General features: G+C 47.6%; 1 protein-coding gene across 1 annotated transcript in view; it reads left to right on the top strand.

The window, feature by feature from the left end:
* ATCAY (ATCAY kinesin light chain interacting caytaxin) overlaps positions 1–6,558 on the top strand; it is a 161,625-nt gene extending 155,067 nt beyond the window's left edge. The window contains exon 12 of the mRNA XM_082257121.1: positions 5,793–6,558. Coding sequence (XP_082113247.1) covers positions 5,793–5,826 — 34 coding nt within the window. The 3' untranslated portion in view covers positions 5,827–6,558. The remainder of the gene's footprint in view (positions 1–5,792) is intronic.
* The last annotated feature ends 12,029 nt before the right edge of the window (positions 6,559–18,587 follow it).

The raw sequence follows: 18,587 nt of genomic DNA, 5'->3' as shown, positions 1-18,587 counted from the left end.
TCCCAGCTCCGACTGCCAACAGCATGTGCCCCAAAAAAGCAGGGCCAAACTCGTGCTCGTCGGAGCGCCAGAACACAAGAAAAACCTGTGCATGAAAAAGGGGGGAAAATGGTAGGGCAGGAGGAGCGAGTTCGTAAGGGGAGAACAAGTACGGTCCACCAGGTCCGACCGGAGCCAAACAGAGAAAGGGATTAGGCTGCAAACGACAGTCCACAATTGAAGAAGGGGGGTCCCGCCAACATGAGCACTCAGGGCCTACCGGCAGGGGCTTACCGCCACAGCCCCACCAGCAATGCCAGCGCAACAGGGTTAGGTCCGGAGGCAGGACCCTGTGACCAGGGCAACTTGCAAAGTTCCTTATGCGGCCGCAAAAGGAGGGAGAGCACACAGTTCCGCTAAGCCCTCAAGGCCTCAGGGATCCGAGCTGGGAGGCCGGTTGCGGGAACGGTTACGGTTGCGGCCTCGCCGGCGCGCCGAGCGCCAAGGTGGCGTGCGGGCCGGCAAGGGTAGATCAGGTGCGGTGCGCCAATCCGGAATATCCACTGGAGGGAGGTCAAGTTGGGCAAGAAAGTGCGGCAGGTCGTCCCGGTTCCTCAGGACATGCTGTTTACCGTTCTTAGTGACCGAGAGGCTGAAGGGGAAGCCCCAACGGTAAGTCAGGTCAGCTTCCCTAATCGTCTCCAGTAAGGGCTTCAGGGCCCTGCGCTGCATTAAAGTGCGGCGGGAAACATCCGGGTACAAGGACATCATCAAAGTCAATGGTAGGGACCCCTCGCATGTGATACATTATGCGATCCTTCACCGTGTATTTGTGGAGCTTGCCAATAATGTCCCGAGGCCTATCCGGATCATCGGAGGGAGGGCGCAGCGCCCTATGTGCCCGGTCGATTTCAATGTGGTCCGGGGCGTCCCGGCCTAGAATTTGCTTGAATACTCCCTGGAGAGTAGGGACAATGTCTCTCACTGCAGTGACTTCGGGTAGGCCCCTGATGCGGATGTTCCCTCTGCGGCTCCTATTCTCCACATCATCAAGTTGGTCTAGAAGGGAGTCGATACGTCTGTCTTGGAGCTTGCAGTGATCCGAGAGAGCCTGCATCGCAGGGATGATGTCATCCAGCTTAGTCTCTATAGTCTCCACTCTGTGGCCTAGGTGTGTGGCATCCGCTTTCACAGCCTCTATCTCCTGGCGCAGGGCCTTCTCAGCCCGGTCAGCCAGCCTGTCCAGGTCAGCGGCTGTGGGGAGAGAGAGAATGTGGGCCCGCAAGTCCATGGTGTCCGCCAAGGATGCTGCAGCCACCGGGTCGGCCCGATCGGGGACAGAGCTGGTGGAAGCTGGGGAAGGCGGCGCCGTGGGATCCAGGCGCGGGGAGAGAATGGGGGAGAGCGCGCTCACCACAGGCTCCCGGAGGTCCGCCGCCATCTTGGATGCTGTAGGCCCGGACCGGCAATTGCCGGAAAAGAAGTCACCGATGAAGTTTGAGCGTGGCCGGGGTGTCCGCGGAGGCTGCGGGGACGGTCGCCGCTTGGGAGGCATCCGGGAAGGAACAAGGTGGGTGTCTCTGTGGCTATTATGAGCGGTATTACGGGCGAAGTGCCGGGAGCTCTCCTTCTGTGTGTCCTCACACCACCATGGCGAGAACACGCCCCTCAATAAGGGAGATTTTAACCAAACTAATAATGGAAGATACAAATACACAGAATTAAGGAACAAATCCATCTTTAATCCCAAAACAAGGAATCCCCATTTTAGCGAGGTTTTTAAAGCACTGGTAGAACAAGAGATTGAACTACTGAATACAAAGGCCGGAAAAAAGCAAAAAGATATTGACCTTGGGATTAAGATGTTAGAGAACAAGAAGAATGTAGTGATCAGACCGGCTGACAAGGGGGGCGGCCTGGTCATTCTTAACAAAAAAGATTATCTTGATGAATTCAACAGGCTTGTTGGGGATCAGGATACCTATGAAAAACTGAAAGGAAATCCGACAAACAAAAATAAAGCTAAATTGAAAAGAATGATCAAGAGAGCCCTCAATGATGAGTTAATCACCAAGAAAGAAGCTAGATATTTGGTCCTGGATGCCCCCCGAACACCTGTCATCTACCAGATACCCAAGGTCCACAAAAACAAGGACAAACCCCCTGGGCGACCCATCGTCAGTGGGATTAAGTCCATTTTTAGTAGATTAGGGGAGTATTTGGATTGTTTCCTACAGCCCCTGGCTAAAACTTTTCCGGCCTACTTACAGGACAGTAAGGAGGTCATACGAGTACTGGAACAAATTGGCACCAACAAACAACAGATTTTGGCGAGTGTGGATGTAGATTCCTTATATACCAACATACACCAGTCACATGCATTGGAGGCAGTTAGATGGGCCCTGGCAAGGTCTAACATGCAAAATGAGCAGATTGACTTTCTTCTACAAGCTTTGGAGTTGGCCATAAGTGAGAACTTCTTCTGGCACAGTGGTAATTTCTACAGACAGAAAAAGGGCGTTGCCATGGGCGCGAAATATGCCCCTTCTGTAGCGAACATTTTTCTCAGCAAATGGGAGGAAGAAGTGATCTATAGTAAAGAGAGGCCATAATTACGTCTATAAAAGCGCTATATAGATGATATCCTGATTGTGTGGGAGGGTAGCCCAGAATCCTTTCAGGATTTTATGGAAGAAATAAAAATCAATGATTATTCCATCTCTTTTTCTGACTCATGGAGTAAAGACACCATTAATTTCTTTGATTTGGCCATCTATAAAAAAGAGAAGAAATTATGTACAAGGACCTATTTTAAAGAAGTCGACCGGAATGGGTATATCCCAAAACATAGTTGCCACCATCCGAGGTGGCTCAATGCGGTACCAAAAAGCCAACTGATTAGGATCAGGCGAAACTGTGATGATGAAAATGATTACAATGATCAAGCAGATACCATCATCAGAAGATTTGAAGAAAAGGGGTATAATACACAGTCCTTATTAAGAACAAAAGAAGAAGTTCGCCAACTTGAGAGGAAGGAAATGACTAAAACGCGTACGAAAGTCAGGACTTATATACACACACAGGTGTGAGCGGGGGCTGAGTGCGTACAGGTGTGAGTGGGGGCTGAGTGCGTACAGGTGTGAGAGGGAGCTGAGTGCATACAGGTGTGAGCGGGGGCTGAGTGCGTACAGGTGTGAGAGGGAGCTGAGTGCGTACAGGTGTGAGCGGGGGCTGAGTGCGTACGGGTGTGAGCGGGGGCTGAGTGCGTACGGGTGTGAGCGGGGGCTGAGTGCGTAAGGGTGTGAGCGGGGGCTGAGTGCGTACGGGTGTGAGCGGGGGCTGAGTGCGTACAGGTGTGAGCGGGGGCTGAGTGCGTACAGGTGTGAGCGGGGGCTGAGTGCGTACAGGTGTGAGGGGGGGCTGAGTGCGTACAGGTGTGAGGGGGGGCTGAGTGCGTACAGGTGTGAGCGGGGGCTGAGTGCATACAGGTGTGAGGGGGGCTGAGTGAGTACAGGTGTGAGCGGGGGCTGAGTGCGTACAGGTGTGAGCGGGGGCTGAGTGCGTACAGGTGCTGGATTGGGATGTCTTTTGGGGCAAAATATAATTCTTTAATGCTAAATCTTGAAAGCACTGATGACTTGGAATACACTTTTCATTTTCATATATTAAAGAGGAAGTAAAGTCCAAAAAAAAATCCGAGAAAAAAAAAGCCCTGTAAAGAGAAAGGCATAATGAGCTAGTATGCATCGCATACTAGCTCATTATGTAGTACTTACCTTAAAACGAAGCCCCCGCCGTGCCGCCACCTCAGCGACAGGACGGCGACATGTCCTGCCGTCCCGCTTCCGGGTTCGCGTCCTCCGGCCATCTGATTGGCCGGAGGCGCGATTACATCACTCCCGCGCATGCGCGCGGGAGCCGCCGTTCACGGCACTGAGCTCTGAAGGAACGGCACGGGTGGCCGTTCCCTCAGAGCGCCTGCGCCGATGACGTCATCGGCAGTTTGCGCTGTAAATATCTCCTAAACGGTGCAAGTTTGGGAGATATTTATAGCACCTATAGGTAAGCCTTAATATAGGCTTACCTATAGGTAAAAGTTATACAAGAGGGTTTACAACCTCTTTAAGTTGTAAGATTGATAAAATAAAAGTGTGTGCAGTGAAGGACTCAGTGGGCTAGCTAGTTGGTGGATTCGGTGGGATGGCCCGGGGGGAGGGGGGGGCCCAGGTCTAAATCGGTGTAAGGGGCCCCACAATTTCTGATGGCTGCCCTGTCAGTAGGGTTATACTCCGGAATTTTTTCCTGTGAGATTTTCAAGCAATTATGCCGGGGCTGGATCCCTATATCCAGTGGTCACCCAAGTCTGGCCAGTGAGCGCATACAGGCCCTAGCTCTGGGCTGGGTCGGCCGTGACGTAGTCCCACTGGACGGGGATGGCCCCGCGAATTAAACGTTTCGCCAGGACGCACACGACAGGGTCTAGGCTTATGTCGCAGCGTTCCTATTTGGCCGACAGCCCCCCCACTTCGGTGGCATGGGGTCCTGTCAGGAGATGGCGCCCGCCTGTGTTTCTGGTATGGTAAGTAAACGTTCCCCCCCTTCCCTGGCGGATTTTGGGGTGGACGTGGGCCCCCTCCCTGGGATGGTTGGACCTTCACGCTCCAGGGTTTCCCTCTATTGTGCTGTTACCAACCCCCCTCCCCCCCACCACGTGGGGGACTGTTTGAGCCTACCTAGGGCTGGGACCTCTTTTGCAGACCGCATTGGGGGGCCGGGGAGTGCGCCATCTGCGGCGCTCGACCGATCGTACGGGGGGGGCTTGGTGGGGTTTTCTGCTGCTGGAGGTGTAGATGGGCTGTTGGGGGGTCCTCCTGTGGGTCTCGATTACCGCCTTAGCGCGCAGGGCCACCATTTTGTTGTAGCCTCTGTCTGCTTCTATGACGGCGGCCATCTTGGTACACTCATTTCCGGCCATTTTGCGGTGGATTTTTTCCTGTGAAGGCCGGTGGTAGTGCCTGGAGGCGTTGTTTTGGGGGGAGGAGCCCCTCCCCTCACCCGGGCAGTTACCTGACTCATTTCCCTTCCTTCAGCCACCGCTGAGGCCCTCCTTATCTGATTGCTATACTGGGGACAGTGAATCATGAGGGTAGTCTCTCCCTCTCTGTGGGGGTTCATTAGCGCACACCTGACCTCCGGGGGTAAACATCCCTTGTAATAGAAATAGGTATGACAGGTTCTCTTTATTGTGAGATCTGGGGTCAAAAAGACCCTAGATCTCACAACTACACTAAAAAATAAAAAAATAAATAAATTGTTGAAAAAAATCGGCCCTTTAAAACGGTTGCTAGGCAACAATGTTTGACGTCGCTCCAGTCCTCCAAGACCATAGAGTTGAGTGGGGGCCAGCTTGCCCTCACTTGACTTCCTGTCTCTGAGGATCTGGGACCGGATCGTTTTCCCCGCTGCCGGCGGGTCCAGTAAGTGGGGGAAAAAAGGCTGGGGGGGGGGGGGCAACTATTCCACTGCACCGTAAGGGTGATCCCGTGATGAATCCGCCGCTGGTACTACCCATATCTGAAAGCCGACCACCTGCCGTTTAAAAAAAATGCCAGGGTTATTGCACCTATCTGCTGCCATAACCCCAGTATTTAGCATTAAACGAGCGACGTAAAAAGTCGCTGGGCAGTCTGTAAGTGGTTAAGACATGCACACACTATAGAAGGATATGCTTTGTTCATTTTTCAATTCAAAGATTTACAACCACTTTAATGTTAAAGCTGAATATTAATTTAAGTGTTTTTCTGTTCCAGTTTTCCACAATCTGATGATTCAGTTTGTAAATGAATCCTTCCAGAGACTTCAATACAACTCAGCATGAAATAAACCTTTGTAAAAGATTCCTGCTGCATCTTCCAGTCTGAACCTCCATTTTAAAGGCAACACCGAGCCTTAAACCTTCTTATTGTCCAAGATCTTACTTTGGTGCACTGTTTGTTTTGTGAATAATTTGCTCCCATCATGAAAATACATAATCATTTCTCTCTTCACTGATAAAAAAAAGAAAAGCTTTTCAAGGGGTACTTATTTACAACATTATGTGTAATTTAAAATTCTATATGAGAGAAATGATAGCCATCTGCATCCTTTGAGAGCTGTACATGCAGGCAGGATCTGACTGGTAGAGGATCTTTCTTGTAAAATACACTTTCAAATACATACCCAAGCTATAGAAAAAGCTAGAGAATGACATAGTATAACAACATCATTGTTATTTATATTACCGTTAGAAATACTGAAGAGAGAAAAAATGGTTATTAAAAAATTTCAATTATCATGAAAATGTTCAAAATGGTAACATAGCCCAGGGCTTTTAGTTACTACAAAGTTTAAATTATCTTAACCATCACAATCCCAAAGGGGGAACAGCCTGAGGGGAGGATGGTCTCATCCCACACTTGTGAAGAAAAAAGGAACAAAGTAAGGTATAAGTTTTATCTTGAACTAAAGACAGGTAAACAATCATACAATGGAAAAAAGTTGTGTGAGCAGAGCAAACAGGAGTGAAAAGTAAAGCAGACTACATACCAGTGGCAGAACTAACAAGGTCACAAGGGTCGCACTTGCAACCGGGCCCTGGCATTGCGCCACTGTCGGGGGGGGCCCAACGGGGTTGCTTGCCGCAGGACTCTGAGCGGAGAGTGTCTCCCTCATGCAGCTTAGAGTCTCCACTTACAGTTCCCCCCTCCTCCCTCCCTCCCTCGCATGGATGAGAGAGGAGAGTGCTGGTCTACTCCCACCCCTCTCCTCCTGTGTGCTAAGCAGCTCATACTGCCCATGGTGCACACAGGAGGAGAGGGGCGTGAGGAGAAGGAGCAGACCGGCTCTCTCCTCCCCATCCATGCGAAGAAGGGGGGAAACTGTCAGTGCAGGCTCTGAGCTGTATGAGAGAGACGCTGGGGAGGCACTGTTAGGCTGCACTGATGGGCTGCCATTGCACTGATGGGCACTAAAAGGTGGCACTGATAAGTGGCAATGATAGGCAGCATTGATGAGCACTGATAGGTGGCACTGAAGAGCACTGATAGGTGGCATCCATGAGCACTGATTGGTTGCACTAATAATCAGGGCACTGATTATCAGTGTAAACAATGTACTGATAGTCTTGCCAGTTAAGGGCTCTCCTTTCCTCACACAGTGTGTTTACATGTGATCAGCTGATTATATGGTAAAGGGCCACTGTGATTGGCCCTTTACCGTGATCTGTGATCCGAAGGGCACACAGTGCCCTAGATGCACGCTCCAGGGGGCATGCGGGAGGCAGGGTTCTGGGAGGATGTCCATGGATGCCCTCCCAAAATTTGAAGTCCGGGGCTTGGATGGAAAGGGGGGGAGTTCAGGGGACCCCTTCATGGTTTCTTGCACCAGGGCTCTAGTTACGCCTCTGCTACATGCACAAAGCTACAACAATAAAAGGCAACTTTGAGCAATGCTATCCATAAAAACAAGTGTAATCATGGGTTAATGCAAGGTTTGGGTAACTTAAAACTGCTTACAACGATACTGGATGATGAGATACAAGATTCAGCAGCATAGGTGTGCGCAGCCTATTGCAATAGGGTGTGCACCCCAAAGATTAAACACACATTTGTGTGTGTGTGTATATATACAGTATATATATATATATATATATATATATATATATATATATATATATATATCTATATATTAAAAAAATCGATCTAACGCCTTCAAAGACACAGGAGCTCTGCTACAGGGAGCACAGCCTCTCCTCACTACTTTGTGTATGGAGGACACTGGGCATCCCCCACTAAGGTAAGCTACTGATTATATTGTGCTCAGCACAGCTTACCTTCTCCTGGCAGGATGAAGTCTGTTCCACACCCAGCAGGCTGTGTTTACTTTTCCCTCTCCTGCCCGCTCCAGCTGTTGGTACCTCCTGTTGTAAAGTCAAGTAAGGCAAGCTAAGAAAGGGGGTGGGTACAGCACCATTTCCTATGGCTAAGAAGGCAGCAGAGAGGCAAAGTAACTGTAGCTTTACAGACACTACACTGTTAGCAACCCTGGTGATTAGGGTGTGGCTAGGCACACCCAGCACACACCCTGCGCACACCTACGTTCAGCATGATATCCACCAAATGCAGGATTTGCAATATTTAGGATTCAGAATACCAATGCAAGCTATAAAACACCAGGAAATAGAAGTCAAGATGCAAAACTTTGATAAAGGGTACTGCATTCAAAATGTCTTGTAGACTGATTTTTATGAGTTTAGGAGAAAGTTGTTTTATCCTGCTAACCATAATTTCAATCTGGTGCATCAGTGTCATTGGTGGTTCAGTTGAACCTTTGATTGAATTGATATCAACTATAGGTGGCATAAGGTTACCACCATTCCTGCGCTACTGAGATTTAAATCTATTACTTTTTTGTTTTAGATTGATTTCATTTTTGTTACATTCAAAATGCATAGGCACATGAATAAGGGAGAGTATGGCTAATTATGCATGTAGTAGGTTGCAGGCAGACACATTTTGTTAGCCAACGTAAACAGATTCTTAAAACCACATTACCAACAGCCAATGACAATGAGAAACAACAAGCTGTTTAACAGCAATGATAAATATAATGTAGGAATAAAACAGCATTACCGCTAAAATATGCAGTATATCATAAAATGTAGTTTCCTTTTGTAAAAGGTGGGTTTAGGAGTACATTACAGCTTTGAGGCCAGGATAATACATCAAACACTTACATCTTGGTTTTGATTGAAGCTGACGTACTACAATATTTGAAAGACTCCACAGCTTACCACAGCATTCAAATATCTGTCTTGCACTATAAGTTGCTGTTGTGTCACCTGGATCCTTGTAAGAATACATTTATTCCTATGAAAGAGCCAGTAGAGGGTAAGTTACAGGTTCTGGAGGGATTAGGAAGCTGGTGTATGTGATTGAAACAACTGAATTCCCACTGTAAAACTAAGGGTCCTTTCACACGGGCGTTCCGTATGTCCGTTTTTCATCCCATTTTTTTGCGAATGAAAGACTGACATAATGCATGTCAATGGGATTGCGGATGTCAGCGGATGGTCCTTTGAGTCCTTTGGTCAATTTGAGTCCTTTCCTATCATTTCCATTTTTTGGAACGGAAGAGAACCCTATTTTTCTTCCGTTTAAAAAACAGAACGGACGCAAAAACGGATGTCAGCAGTATCATCCACTGACATCCGCAATCCCATTGACATGCGTTATCTCCGAGTGTCATCCGTGTCCGTAAAAAAAAAAAAGTGCCGGAGCGGATCAAAAAATGGTTCGCTCCGTGTCAAAGGACCCTAAGACATTAGTTCTACATGTCAAATTCAGGTATGTGCATGCAAATGTCTGCCTGTCTATGCACAAGACTGGCAGCAGTATTCCTTTACACCTTTACTGCAGCATGTTGCAGTTTTGATCCCACTAGTTCAGATTTTTTGTATGTAAAAGATAAGAAAAAGCAGGTGTCATATCTCACTGAGTGTTCATTCTATTTACAACTAATTTTTTATTATTTTTTCAAGTCTGTGCAATGATAAGTAAAAATGCAGCTATAAAAAATATTTTTTTTAAAAAATCATTAGGACAGAATAAAACTATTAGCATTGTTTTGAAATGCTAAAAAAAAAAAAATGAATAGCAATTAAAAAATGTTTTAGGAATAATATATTTATCCCTGCTTATTTCAGATTTAAAATGTATAGTGTGCATACCTTGACCCTTTAATATTTGAGTTCCATATTTGTGTAATAGTGTTTAAAGAAGAAGTTAGGGAAATATGAAATACAAACTCACCTGTATAAACAATAACTCACCCTAGCTCCACCGCACTGTGGGAAGATAAAGAGCTAAGTGTCGGTGCTCAGGCTGAACGTCCAAACCAAATGTTATATGAATAAAGCTGGCACACGAAAAGGCTTCTTCCAAGTAAAATTCTTTATTCTAACATGGATAGTGGTGACAACATGACAAAACTGACGCGTTTTGGCTTTACGCCTTCTTCAAAGCCGAAACGCGTCAGAATTTGTCATGTTGTCACCGCTATCTATGTTGGAATAAAGAATTTTACTTGGAAGAATCCTTTTCGTGTGCCGGCTTTATTCATATAACAAACTCACCTGTATGCAGTCAACTGACCAAACATTGGAAAGATGTCTTTACTCTTGGTTTTACTCCTGTTGGTCATCAAATGACTTTCTGTTTTCACCGTTGTTTAGTAAAAATGGTTTTAACTAGTTTCCGAGTCAATATACACTATGTATGGATTGAAGACAAAGACTGGTTGAGCTCACCCAGGACTCTGAGACAGAATGCCCGGGAAAAGTGGACTGTCTCTTCCACAAAGTTCAATTGAAATTATGGGCTGCCCTGGACTTGAGTGATGCTGTATTTATCTATTTTATCATCTGTAATACATCTTTAAACCAAGCTAAGTAAATTCCATTTTATTATTATACTACTTTTGCGTTGTTTGAATTATTGCACCACATCAACAAATTTGAAAGTTTAAACATAGGAACCAGTTAACAAACAAACAAATACAAATTAATAAAGATTAACACTTTATTACTGTAGAAAGTTTTCCAGGCATTGAGCCTGAGGTGGGTCTGCCATTGTTACCGGTTACCTCTCCAACCCATGTGAGCTGTGACTCCAGGTGTGAGAACTGAGACAAGGACCATTCCGGCATCTTTGGTTTGTGTTGTTTTATTGAGTTTAGGGGATGGGAGAAGGGAATGAGTGGGATACTCCTTTGGCTCAACTAGGTACAATTTTGGGACTCCCTATAGAAAAAATGCCTGTTAGCGCAGCCGACGCTAGCCAACGCTTTCTGACGCTTGAATACACTGTAACACTTCAAGCTGTGCTGGAACCTCGACTTAATTTCAGAAGATCCAGGACTGTGGAACACTTGACTTCTGACACTGCTTTGCTCAAAAGTCACTAAAACAGCTCCCTCCAGCCTTGCGCTAGCTTGAGGTAGCTCTTTGTAAATTCCTGTGCTGCTGCAACTCTCCACTGGCACACTCCACACTGTGCACTAACTCTTCAGGGCCCAAATTGCAGGCGCCCCCTTTACACTTTACTCACTTTCTCTCCTGCTGGACTTTCTTTATCTTTACACATGATCTACACAATTGACCCAATCTTTATTGCTGCGCCACTCAACACTAACCACTCGATATCTTGGTTTTCTCTCGAGGCTATTCTCCTTTCAAGCACATTCACTTTTATTTCACGGTGCCATTTTAACCAATGGCCTATCTTGTCCTACTCTTCTCACCTGTATCTATTCATTGGGTTTGAGAACTATACTTGAGTACTTGCTTTCTTTCCATTTCACTTTTCATTCTCACCACAATCACCCTGTTTGGTTCTTGGCTCCTTTGGCTCTCACCACCAGCCTACTCCAATTATTATTATACTTTTTTACAACACCCATATATATATATATAGATAGATATATATTATCCTCGTACCCTTACAGATTTTTACCGCCATGCTCTATGGAGGCTGCATGTGATCCTGTTATGGAGCCAGTCACATTACACATTACCTCGTTCTTGTACCTGCCTGGTGCATGCAGGCCTCGCTCCCTCAGTTCCCGGCTGGGACCCATTCCCGGACACCATAACACCTCACTGTAAGCTATACCTCCCATACTATGTGTGAGGTTTATGTTTGTATTGTTTATACTGTTACTTATCATGTGTATTATTTTCTTTAGACGCTTGTATCATGCCTGCTCCTGATGAAGTGACCATGTCACGAAACGCGCTGAGCTCCACACAGGCTATTTTATCTATTACAAGTTACTGTTATATTATGTTTCTAAGACCTCTGTTTACATTTTTCAACATTCTGTATGTACCAGGAGAATATCGCATTACGATGTATTTCTGTCTTAAACCATTAAGCCCATTTTTGCTTCACTCATGTATACTCCATTACCATGGGTTACTTGGTTCTATTGAGCAATTTGGTTGTACCTTAATTTTGGTCCATAGACAGTTCAATAAAGCGACGTTTTTACCATTTCCCTCTGGTCCTTGCTATATTACATATGTTATTTATTCATGATAGGCCACACCTCATATATAGTCCCAACTGGCTTGTTGCCCCCCCTTTTTTCGCTTTATGCAACATGGATGGAGACTCTGTTGGTCAGGAGTCTCATATAAAGTCCCAATTTTCCCCTTCCCCCTCTAACTTCAGGGTCCTCTGACCAGGCACCCCCTTTACAGCTAGCTGACACTTGGATCCCAGAACCTTCTCCGGAGTGGTCCCCTCTGACACTAGGCAGACCCCCAGGGGCAATCCACAGTACTCACGACCTGTGTAGGCTTTCCTGGGACTGGACCCCTCTCTCTCTCCGCTGGTTCTCGGCACACCGGATCCCCTGCAGCTCAACTCAGCACCCTCTGGATTTTCAGGCAGCACCCAGAGACATCCGCTTCCTCTGACAGGAGGAGAAGCAGCCGTTCTCTCCCTCCTGGGATTCTGCTCCCGCCAAAGACGCTAAGTCATGCACTCCCCTCGAATTTATACCCACTTCCAGAATACTCTGCGCAGAATCTGCCTTCTGGGGTAGTTATAAGCCTGAATGTGTCCCTGATTGGGTTTCCTCCACTGCCCTATGAGAAGCCTCTCACAGAGCCAGTGGGGAGAATCCCCTCTCAGCAGACACACCTGGAACTTAAGCCATGACACCCTGACCAAAAAGAAATCATGGCCCTGCTGTTAAGCAGACATGGCCCACTATGCATTTACCTAGCACCTACCTGTAGGGTTCTACATTACATTGCCGAGTCAAGATCACTTTAAGAAAATTACGGTTGAATGAATGTTTTCATTTTATAGAATACAAACAGCAGCAGCTTTGGCAACTGCTAGTGAAACCAGCAGGGAAACGTAACCACTTAAGCCACGGAAGATTTTACCCCCTTCCTGACCAGGGCCTATTTTGCGATTCGGCACTGCGTGACTTTAACGGACAATTGCGCAGTCGTGCGACGCTGTATCTAAACGAATTTGACGTCCTTTTTTCCCCACAAACAGAGCTTTCTTTTGGTGGTATTTGATCACCTGTGCGATTTTTTGATCATGCGCTATAAACAAAAAAAGAGCGTAAATTTTTCAATTTTTTTTATATGAAATCCCCCCCAAAAAATGTAAAAATCAAAATTTTTTAACATTTTAGGCCAATTTGTTTTATGTTACATATATACTTGGTAAAAAAAATAGCAAAAAGCGTATTTTGATTGGTTTGCGCAAAAGTTATTGCGATTACTAACTAAGTAATGGCGGCGATCTGCGTTTTTTTTTTTTTTGCAGGACTGCGACATTGCGGCGGACAGATCGGACCCTTGACTGACATTTTTGACACTTTTGGGGTTACCAGTGAAATTACTACAGTAATCAGTGCTATACATATGCACTGTTACTGTAAAAATGACACTGGCAGTGAATGGGTTAACTTTTTTTGAGAGGGAGGGGTTAAGTGTGTCCCTAGGGGCGTTAGTCTAACTGTGATTGGATGTGGCTACTGGTGTAAGAACAGAGATCAACGGTCCTACATAGCAGAACCGTATGATCTCCATTCTTACACAGGGGAGAATGACAGGCGGCTTTGTTTACATTAGCCGCCTGCCTTTCTCCTGGTGTAACGGACAATTGCGAGTGCCTGGTGGACATCTGGTCCGCCGGGCACACGCGCGGAGGGGTCCGTGACCGAGCGGGAGCATGCCTCCGGCGGCGCGCGCTCGCTCCCTAGAGCCTCACAGGCTATCGACGTAATACTACGTCGCTTTGCCTGTGAGGGGCTGACCGCCGCAGTAAATAGTCGTGCGGCGGTCGGCAAGTGGTTAAATGAGTTAGATAATGGAAGCCAAAGGTGGACAGCTAGAGAGGGCAGAATCCAAAATATCAGAGAATTGGTAGAAATGGGAACACAAATATTTGGGGACAGGCTAGTTCTGCCACCCAGCTATAGGACCTACCAGGGTTGTGGCCAAACTCTTTATCTTATGAGGTGAAACTCAGGGTGAAACTCAATGTGCTTATCCATATTCGGTTGCCTCCAGTTAATGGCAAATAACTTTGTCAACCTGGGCTTGTTGGTGTACAGTAGGTAGGGTAAACATCTTCAAAATACAAGAATTCAGCTAAGAGGATGCGGGAAGGCACAAGGTACAGGCAAGGATGAGACTAAAAACAGCCCTGGAGCTGAACAGCCAGGGTTTTTTTTTCTTGTAGAATAGATGCAGGAACTCAATCATGCCCCTCGCCCCCACCTTTCCACGGGGATGTGGGGGAGGGTTGCGCACACCACAGCAAATCAGTGTTGGAGGGTTTTAAAGGGGCATTATATACCAGGAGTGTGCAACATACAGTGTGCAGAATTAAGGAGGGTACTACCTGCAGAGTGTAGGGTTCAGGAGGGTACTACCTACAGAGTGTAAGGTTCAGGAGGGTGCTACCTACAGAGTGTAGGGTTCAGGAGGATGCTACTTACAGAGTGCAGGGTTCAGGAGGGTGCTACCTACAGAGTGCAGGGTTCAAGAGACTGCTACATACAGAGTGCAGGGTTCAGGAGTGCACTTTGTACAGAGTACAGGGTTCATGAGGGTGATAGTGTGCAGGGTTCAGGAATGTGCTACGTGTAGAGTGCAGGGTTCAGGAGAGTGCTAAGTACAGAGTGCAGGGTTCCGTAGGGTGCTACGTACAGAGTGCAGGGTTCAGGAGGGTGCTGCGTACAGAGTGCAGGGTTAAAGAGGGTGCTACGTACAGAGAGCAGGGTTCAGGAGGGCGCTACGTACAGAGTGCAGGGTTCAGGAGTGTGCTACATACAAAGTGCAGGGTGCTACATACAGTGTGCAGAGTTCAGGAGTGCACTTTGTACAGAGTACAGGATTTAGGAGGGTGCTATGTACAGAGTTCAGGGTTCCGAAGGTTGCTACACACAGTGGGCAGAGATCAGGAGTGTGCTTTGCAAAGAGTACAGGGTTCATGAGGGTGCTACATACAGTGTGTAGGGTTTAGGAATGTGCTATGTGTAGAGTGCAGGGTCCTGGAGGTTGCTACCTACAGAGTGCAGGGTCCAGGAGGGTGCTATGTACAGAGTGCAAGGTTCATGAGGGTGCTACGTACAGAGTGCAAGGTTCAGGAGAGTGCTACGTACAGAATGCAAGGTTCAGGAGGGTGTTACTTACAGAGTGCAAGGTTCAGGAGGGTGCTACGTACATCGCGCAGGGTTCAGGAGGGTGCTACGTACAGCGTGCAGGGCTCAGGAGGGTGCTACGTACAGCATGCAGAGCTCAGGAGGGTGCTATGTATAGCGTGCAGGGTTCAGGGGGGTGCTACGTACAGCGTGCAGGGTTCAGGGGGGTGCTACGTACAGTGTGCAGAGTTCAGGAGTGCGCTTTGTACAGAGTGCATGGTTCAGGATGACGCTATCTGTAGAGTGCAGGGTTCAGGAAGGTTCTACGTACAGAGTGCAAGGTTCAGGAGGATACTACGTACAGAGTGGAGGGTTCAGGAGGGGGCTACGTACAGAGTGCAGGGTTCAGGAGGGTGCTGTGTACAGAGTGCAGGAGGGTGCTACATACAGAGTGCAGGGTTCAGGAGGGTGCTACGTACAGAGTACAGAGTACAGGATGGTGCCACATACAGGGTGCATAGTTCCTTCTAAAACAAGTCCCCCCCCCCCCCCCATCACCTCTCTCTATATAAATCCTTTTCCCCTCCCAGGCCCCCATCCCCCTTTCTGTACAAATGCCACCATTAATGCTTTTTTTTTTTTTTTTTAATGCCCCTCAAATCTCTTCTCGCATCTCCCAACACAGACCTCAGATACAGCGTGGCTCTTCCTCCCAGACTCCTCCTCATGATCTGTCATAAGAGACGTCAAAGCGGAGGAGGAGCCTTGTGAAAGAGTCTCCAACTCTAGTGCGGCAGGGCAGGTGGCGGTGAGAATGACAATCGCAGCGGGGCAACGGCTCAGCAACAGCTACGCCCAGGGAGGATTCATTGCAGTGGCCAGGATAGAAGCTCTGTCACTTCTAAATACAGAAGTCGGGCTTCTACCAGAGAGGAATACTAGAAAAAGCACACTTTGAGACTGAGACCTAAACTGCTTCAGATAGGCCTGAAAGAATAAAGGACAGAGTCAAATGACACAAAAGTACATGGGGTATGGAACACAGTACAAAAGGAAGGGAATACATTAAAGAAAATAAAAAAGGGAAAACAAACTGGATTACAAGGTTTTTTGTTTTTAATTCTTGGCTAACGCAGTGAGCTAGCAATACCTGCTGGTAAAGTGCATTTTTAAAATACCCACACGCCCTGTGCTACTTAGAGAGACTTAGGTGAAGACAGGAAAGAGACATAGATTGATAAACAGACTAACAGCAGATGGAATGAAAATGATAGAGGACAGAATACAATACAAAACAGAATAAACTTTGTTAAAGCAGAACTTTACCCATAACAACTTCTTGCTGGAGGCTGCTATTTTGCTGAAGCCCAGAGCGCCCAAACAGCAGTAAATCATAAAACGGAACCAAACCCATTGATTTAATGGTTTCAAAAAACAGTTACATTCCTGGAATGCCGGGATTGTGAACTGTCACATTTGCTTGTGCCCTCAACCAAACTGTCAAACCATCAAATGGCTGGTGTCATAACTGATCCCATGTGCAGCACCATGGCAGTTGCCATTTAAACAGCAGCGTCCTTGGCTGTAAAGGAAAGGAGGGTTTAATTCTGCTTTAAGGATGTCAGCAGATCGGCCTCTACAAACTCAGTGTCTAAAAATGCCTGAAACGGGAGAGCAACTGCATACCTCCCAACTTTTGAACTTCAGAATGAGGGACACTTGAGGGAGAAAGTGACCGACGACGCCAGTGGCGGCTGGTGCTCAAAATTTTTTTTTGGGGGGGGGGGGCGCAAACAGAAAAATGTAATATGCATTGCTTTGCGGCAAAAAACGCTGTAAAAAATTGTGTGACTTTGAGGTCACAAAAATGTGAAAGGGGCCTTCATTAATCAAGGTATAGTGTGCCCCCTTCAATGCAGAGTGACCAGCGTGCCCCCTTTAAATGCAGATTGACCAGCGTGCCCCCTTTCAATGCAGAGTGACCACAGCGTGCCCCCTTTCAATGCAGAGTGACTACAGCGTGCCCCCTTTCAATGCAGAGTGACCAGCGTGCCCCCTTTCAATGCAGAGTGACCACAGCGTGCCCCCTTCAATGCAGAATGACCACAGCGTGCCCCCTTCAATGCAGAGTGACCACAGCATGCCCCCTTTCAATGCAGAGTGACCACAGCGTGCCTCCTTTCAATGCAAAGTGACCACAGCGTGCCCCCTTCAATGCAGAGTGACCAGCGTGCCCCCTTTCAATGCAGAGTGACCAGCGTGCCCCCTTTCAATGCAGAGTGACCACAGCGTGCCCCCTTCAATGCAGAGTGACCACAGCGTGCCCCCTTTCAATGCAGAGTGACCACAGCGTGCCCCCTTCAATGCAGAGTGACCACAGCGTGCCCCCTTCAATGCAGAGTGACCACATCGTGCCCCCTTCAATGCAGAGAGACCAGTGCACTTACCTGCAGCGGCGGCTTCTCCTCAGTCCCCCGCGTCTCCTTGAGTCCTCCCGCCTCCTCCTTGGCCAATGGCATGGGTTCGACTTTCGGCCAATCAGGAAGCGGGTCTCAGACCTGCTTCCTGATAGGCCAGAAGGAGGATTCGTGCGACAATAGCGAATTTTCATTCGCTATTGTCACACAAATGGGTGGGCTAGGGTGCAGTGGTTTTACCCACCCGGGTCCACCCTTTTCTGAAGCCTTTTAGAGCCTCTGGCTCTAATCAGGTGATTCAGAAAAAAAAAACCCCATTGAACTCCATGCGTCCGGCGCCCCGCATGTAGATTAGGGAGCCGGACGCATGGATAGTGGGGGCGGCGCCCCCAACGCACCGGCCGCCACTGGACGACATGCTATGTACAGAGTACAGGGTTCTGGTATGTACAGAGTACAGGAGAGTGCTAGGCACACGCGCGGAGGGGTCCGTGACCGAGCGGGAGCATGCCTCCGGCGGCGCGCGCTCGCTCCCTAGAGCCTCACAGGCTATCGACGTAATACTACGTCGCTTTGCCTGTGAGGGGCTGACCGCCGCAGTAAATAGTCGTGCGGCGGTCGGCAAGTGGTTAAATGAGTTAGATAATGGAAGCCAAAGGTGGACAGCTAGAGAGGGCAGAATCCAAAATATCAGAGAATTGGTAGAAATGGGAACACAAATATTTGGGGACAGGCTAGTTCTGCCACCCAGCTATAGGACCTACCAGGGTTGTGGCCAAACTCTTTATCTTATGAGGTGAAACTCAGGGTGAAACTCAATGTGCTCATCCATATTCGGTTGCCTCCAGTTAATGGCAAATAACTTTGTCAACCTGGGCTTGTTGGTGTACAGTAGGTAGGGTAAACAACTTCAAAATACAAGAATTCAGCTAAGAGGATGCGGGAAGGCACAAGGTACAGGCAAGGATGAGGCTA

This window comes from Pelophylax lessonae (assembly GCF_965119305.1).
Source record: "Pelophylax lessonae genome assembly, chromosome: 1".
NCBI classification, from domain to species: domain Eukaryota; kingdom Metazoa; phylum Chordata; class Amphibia; order Anura; family Ranidae; genus Pelophylax; species Pelophylax lessonae.
This window is presented reverse-complemented; position numbering and strand designations above follow the sequence as displayed.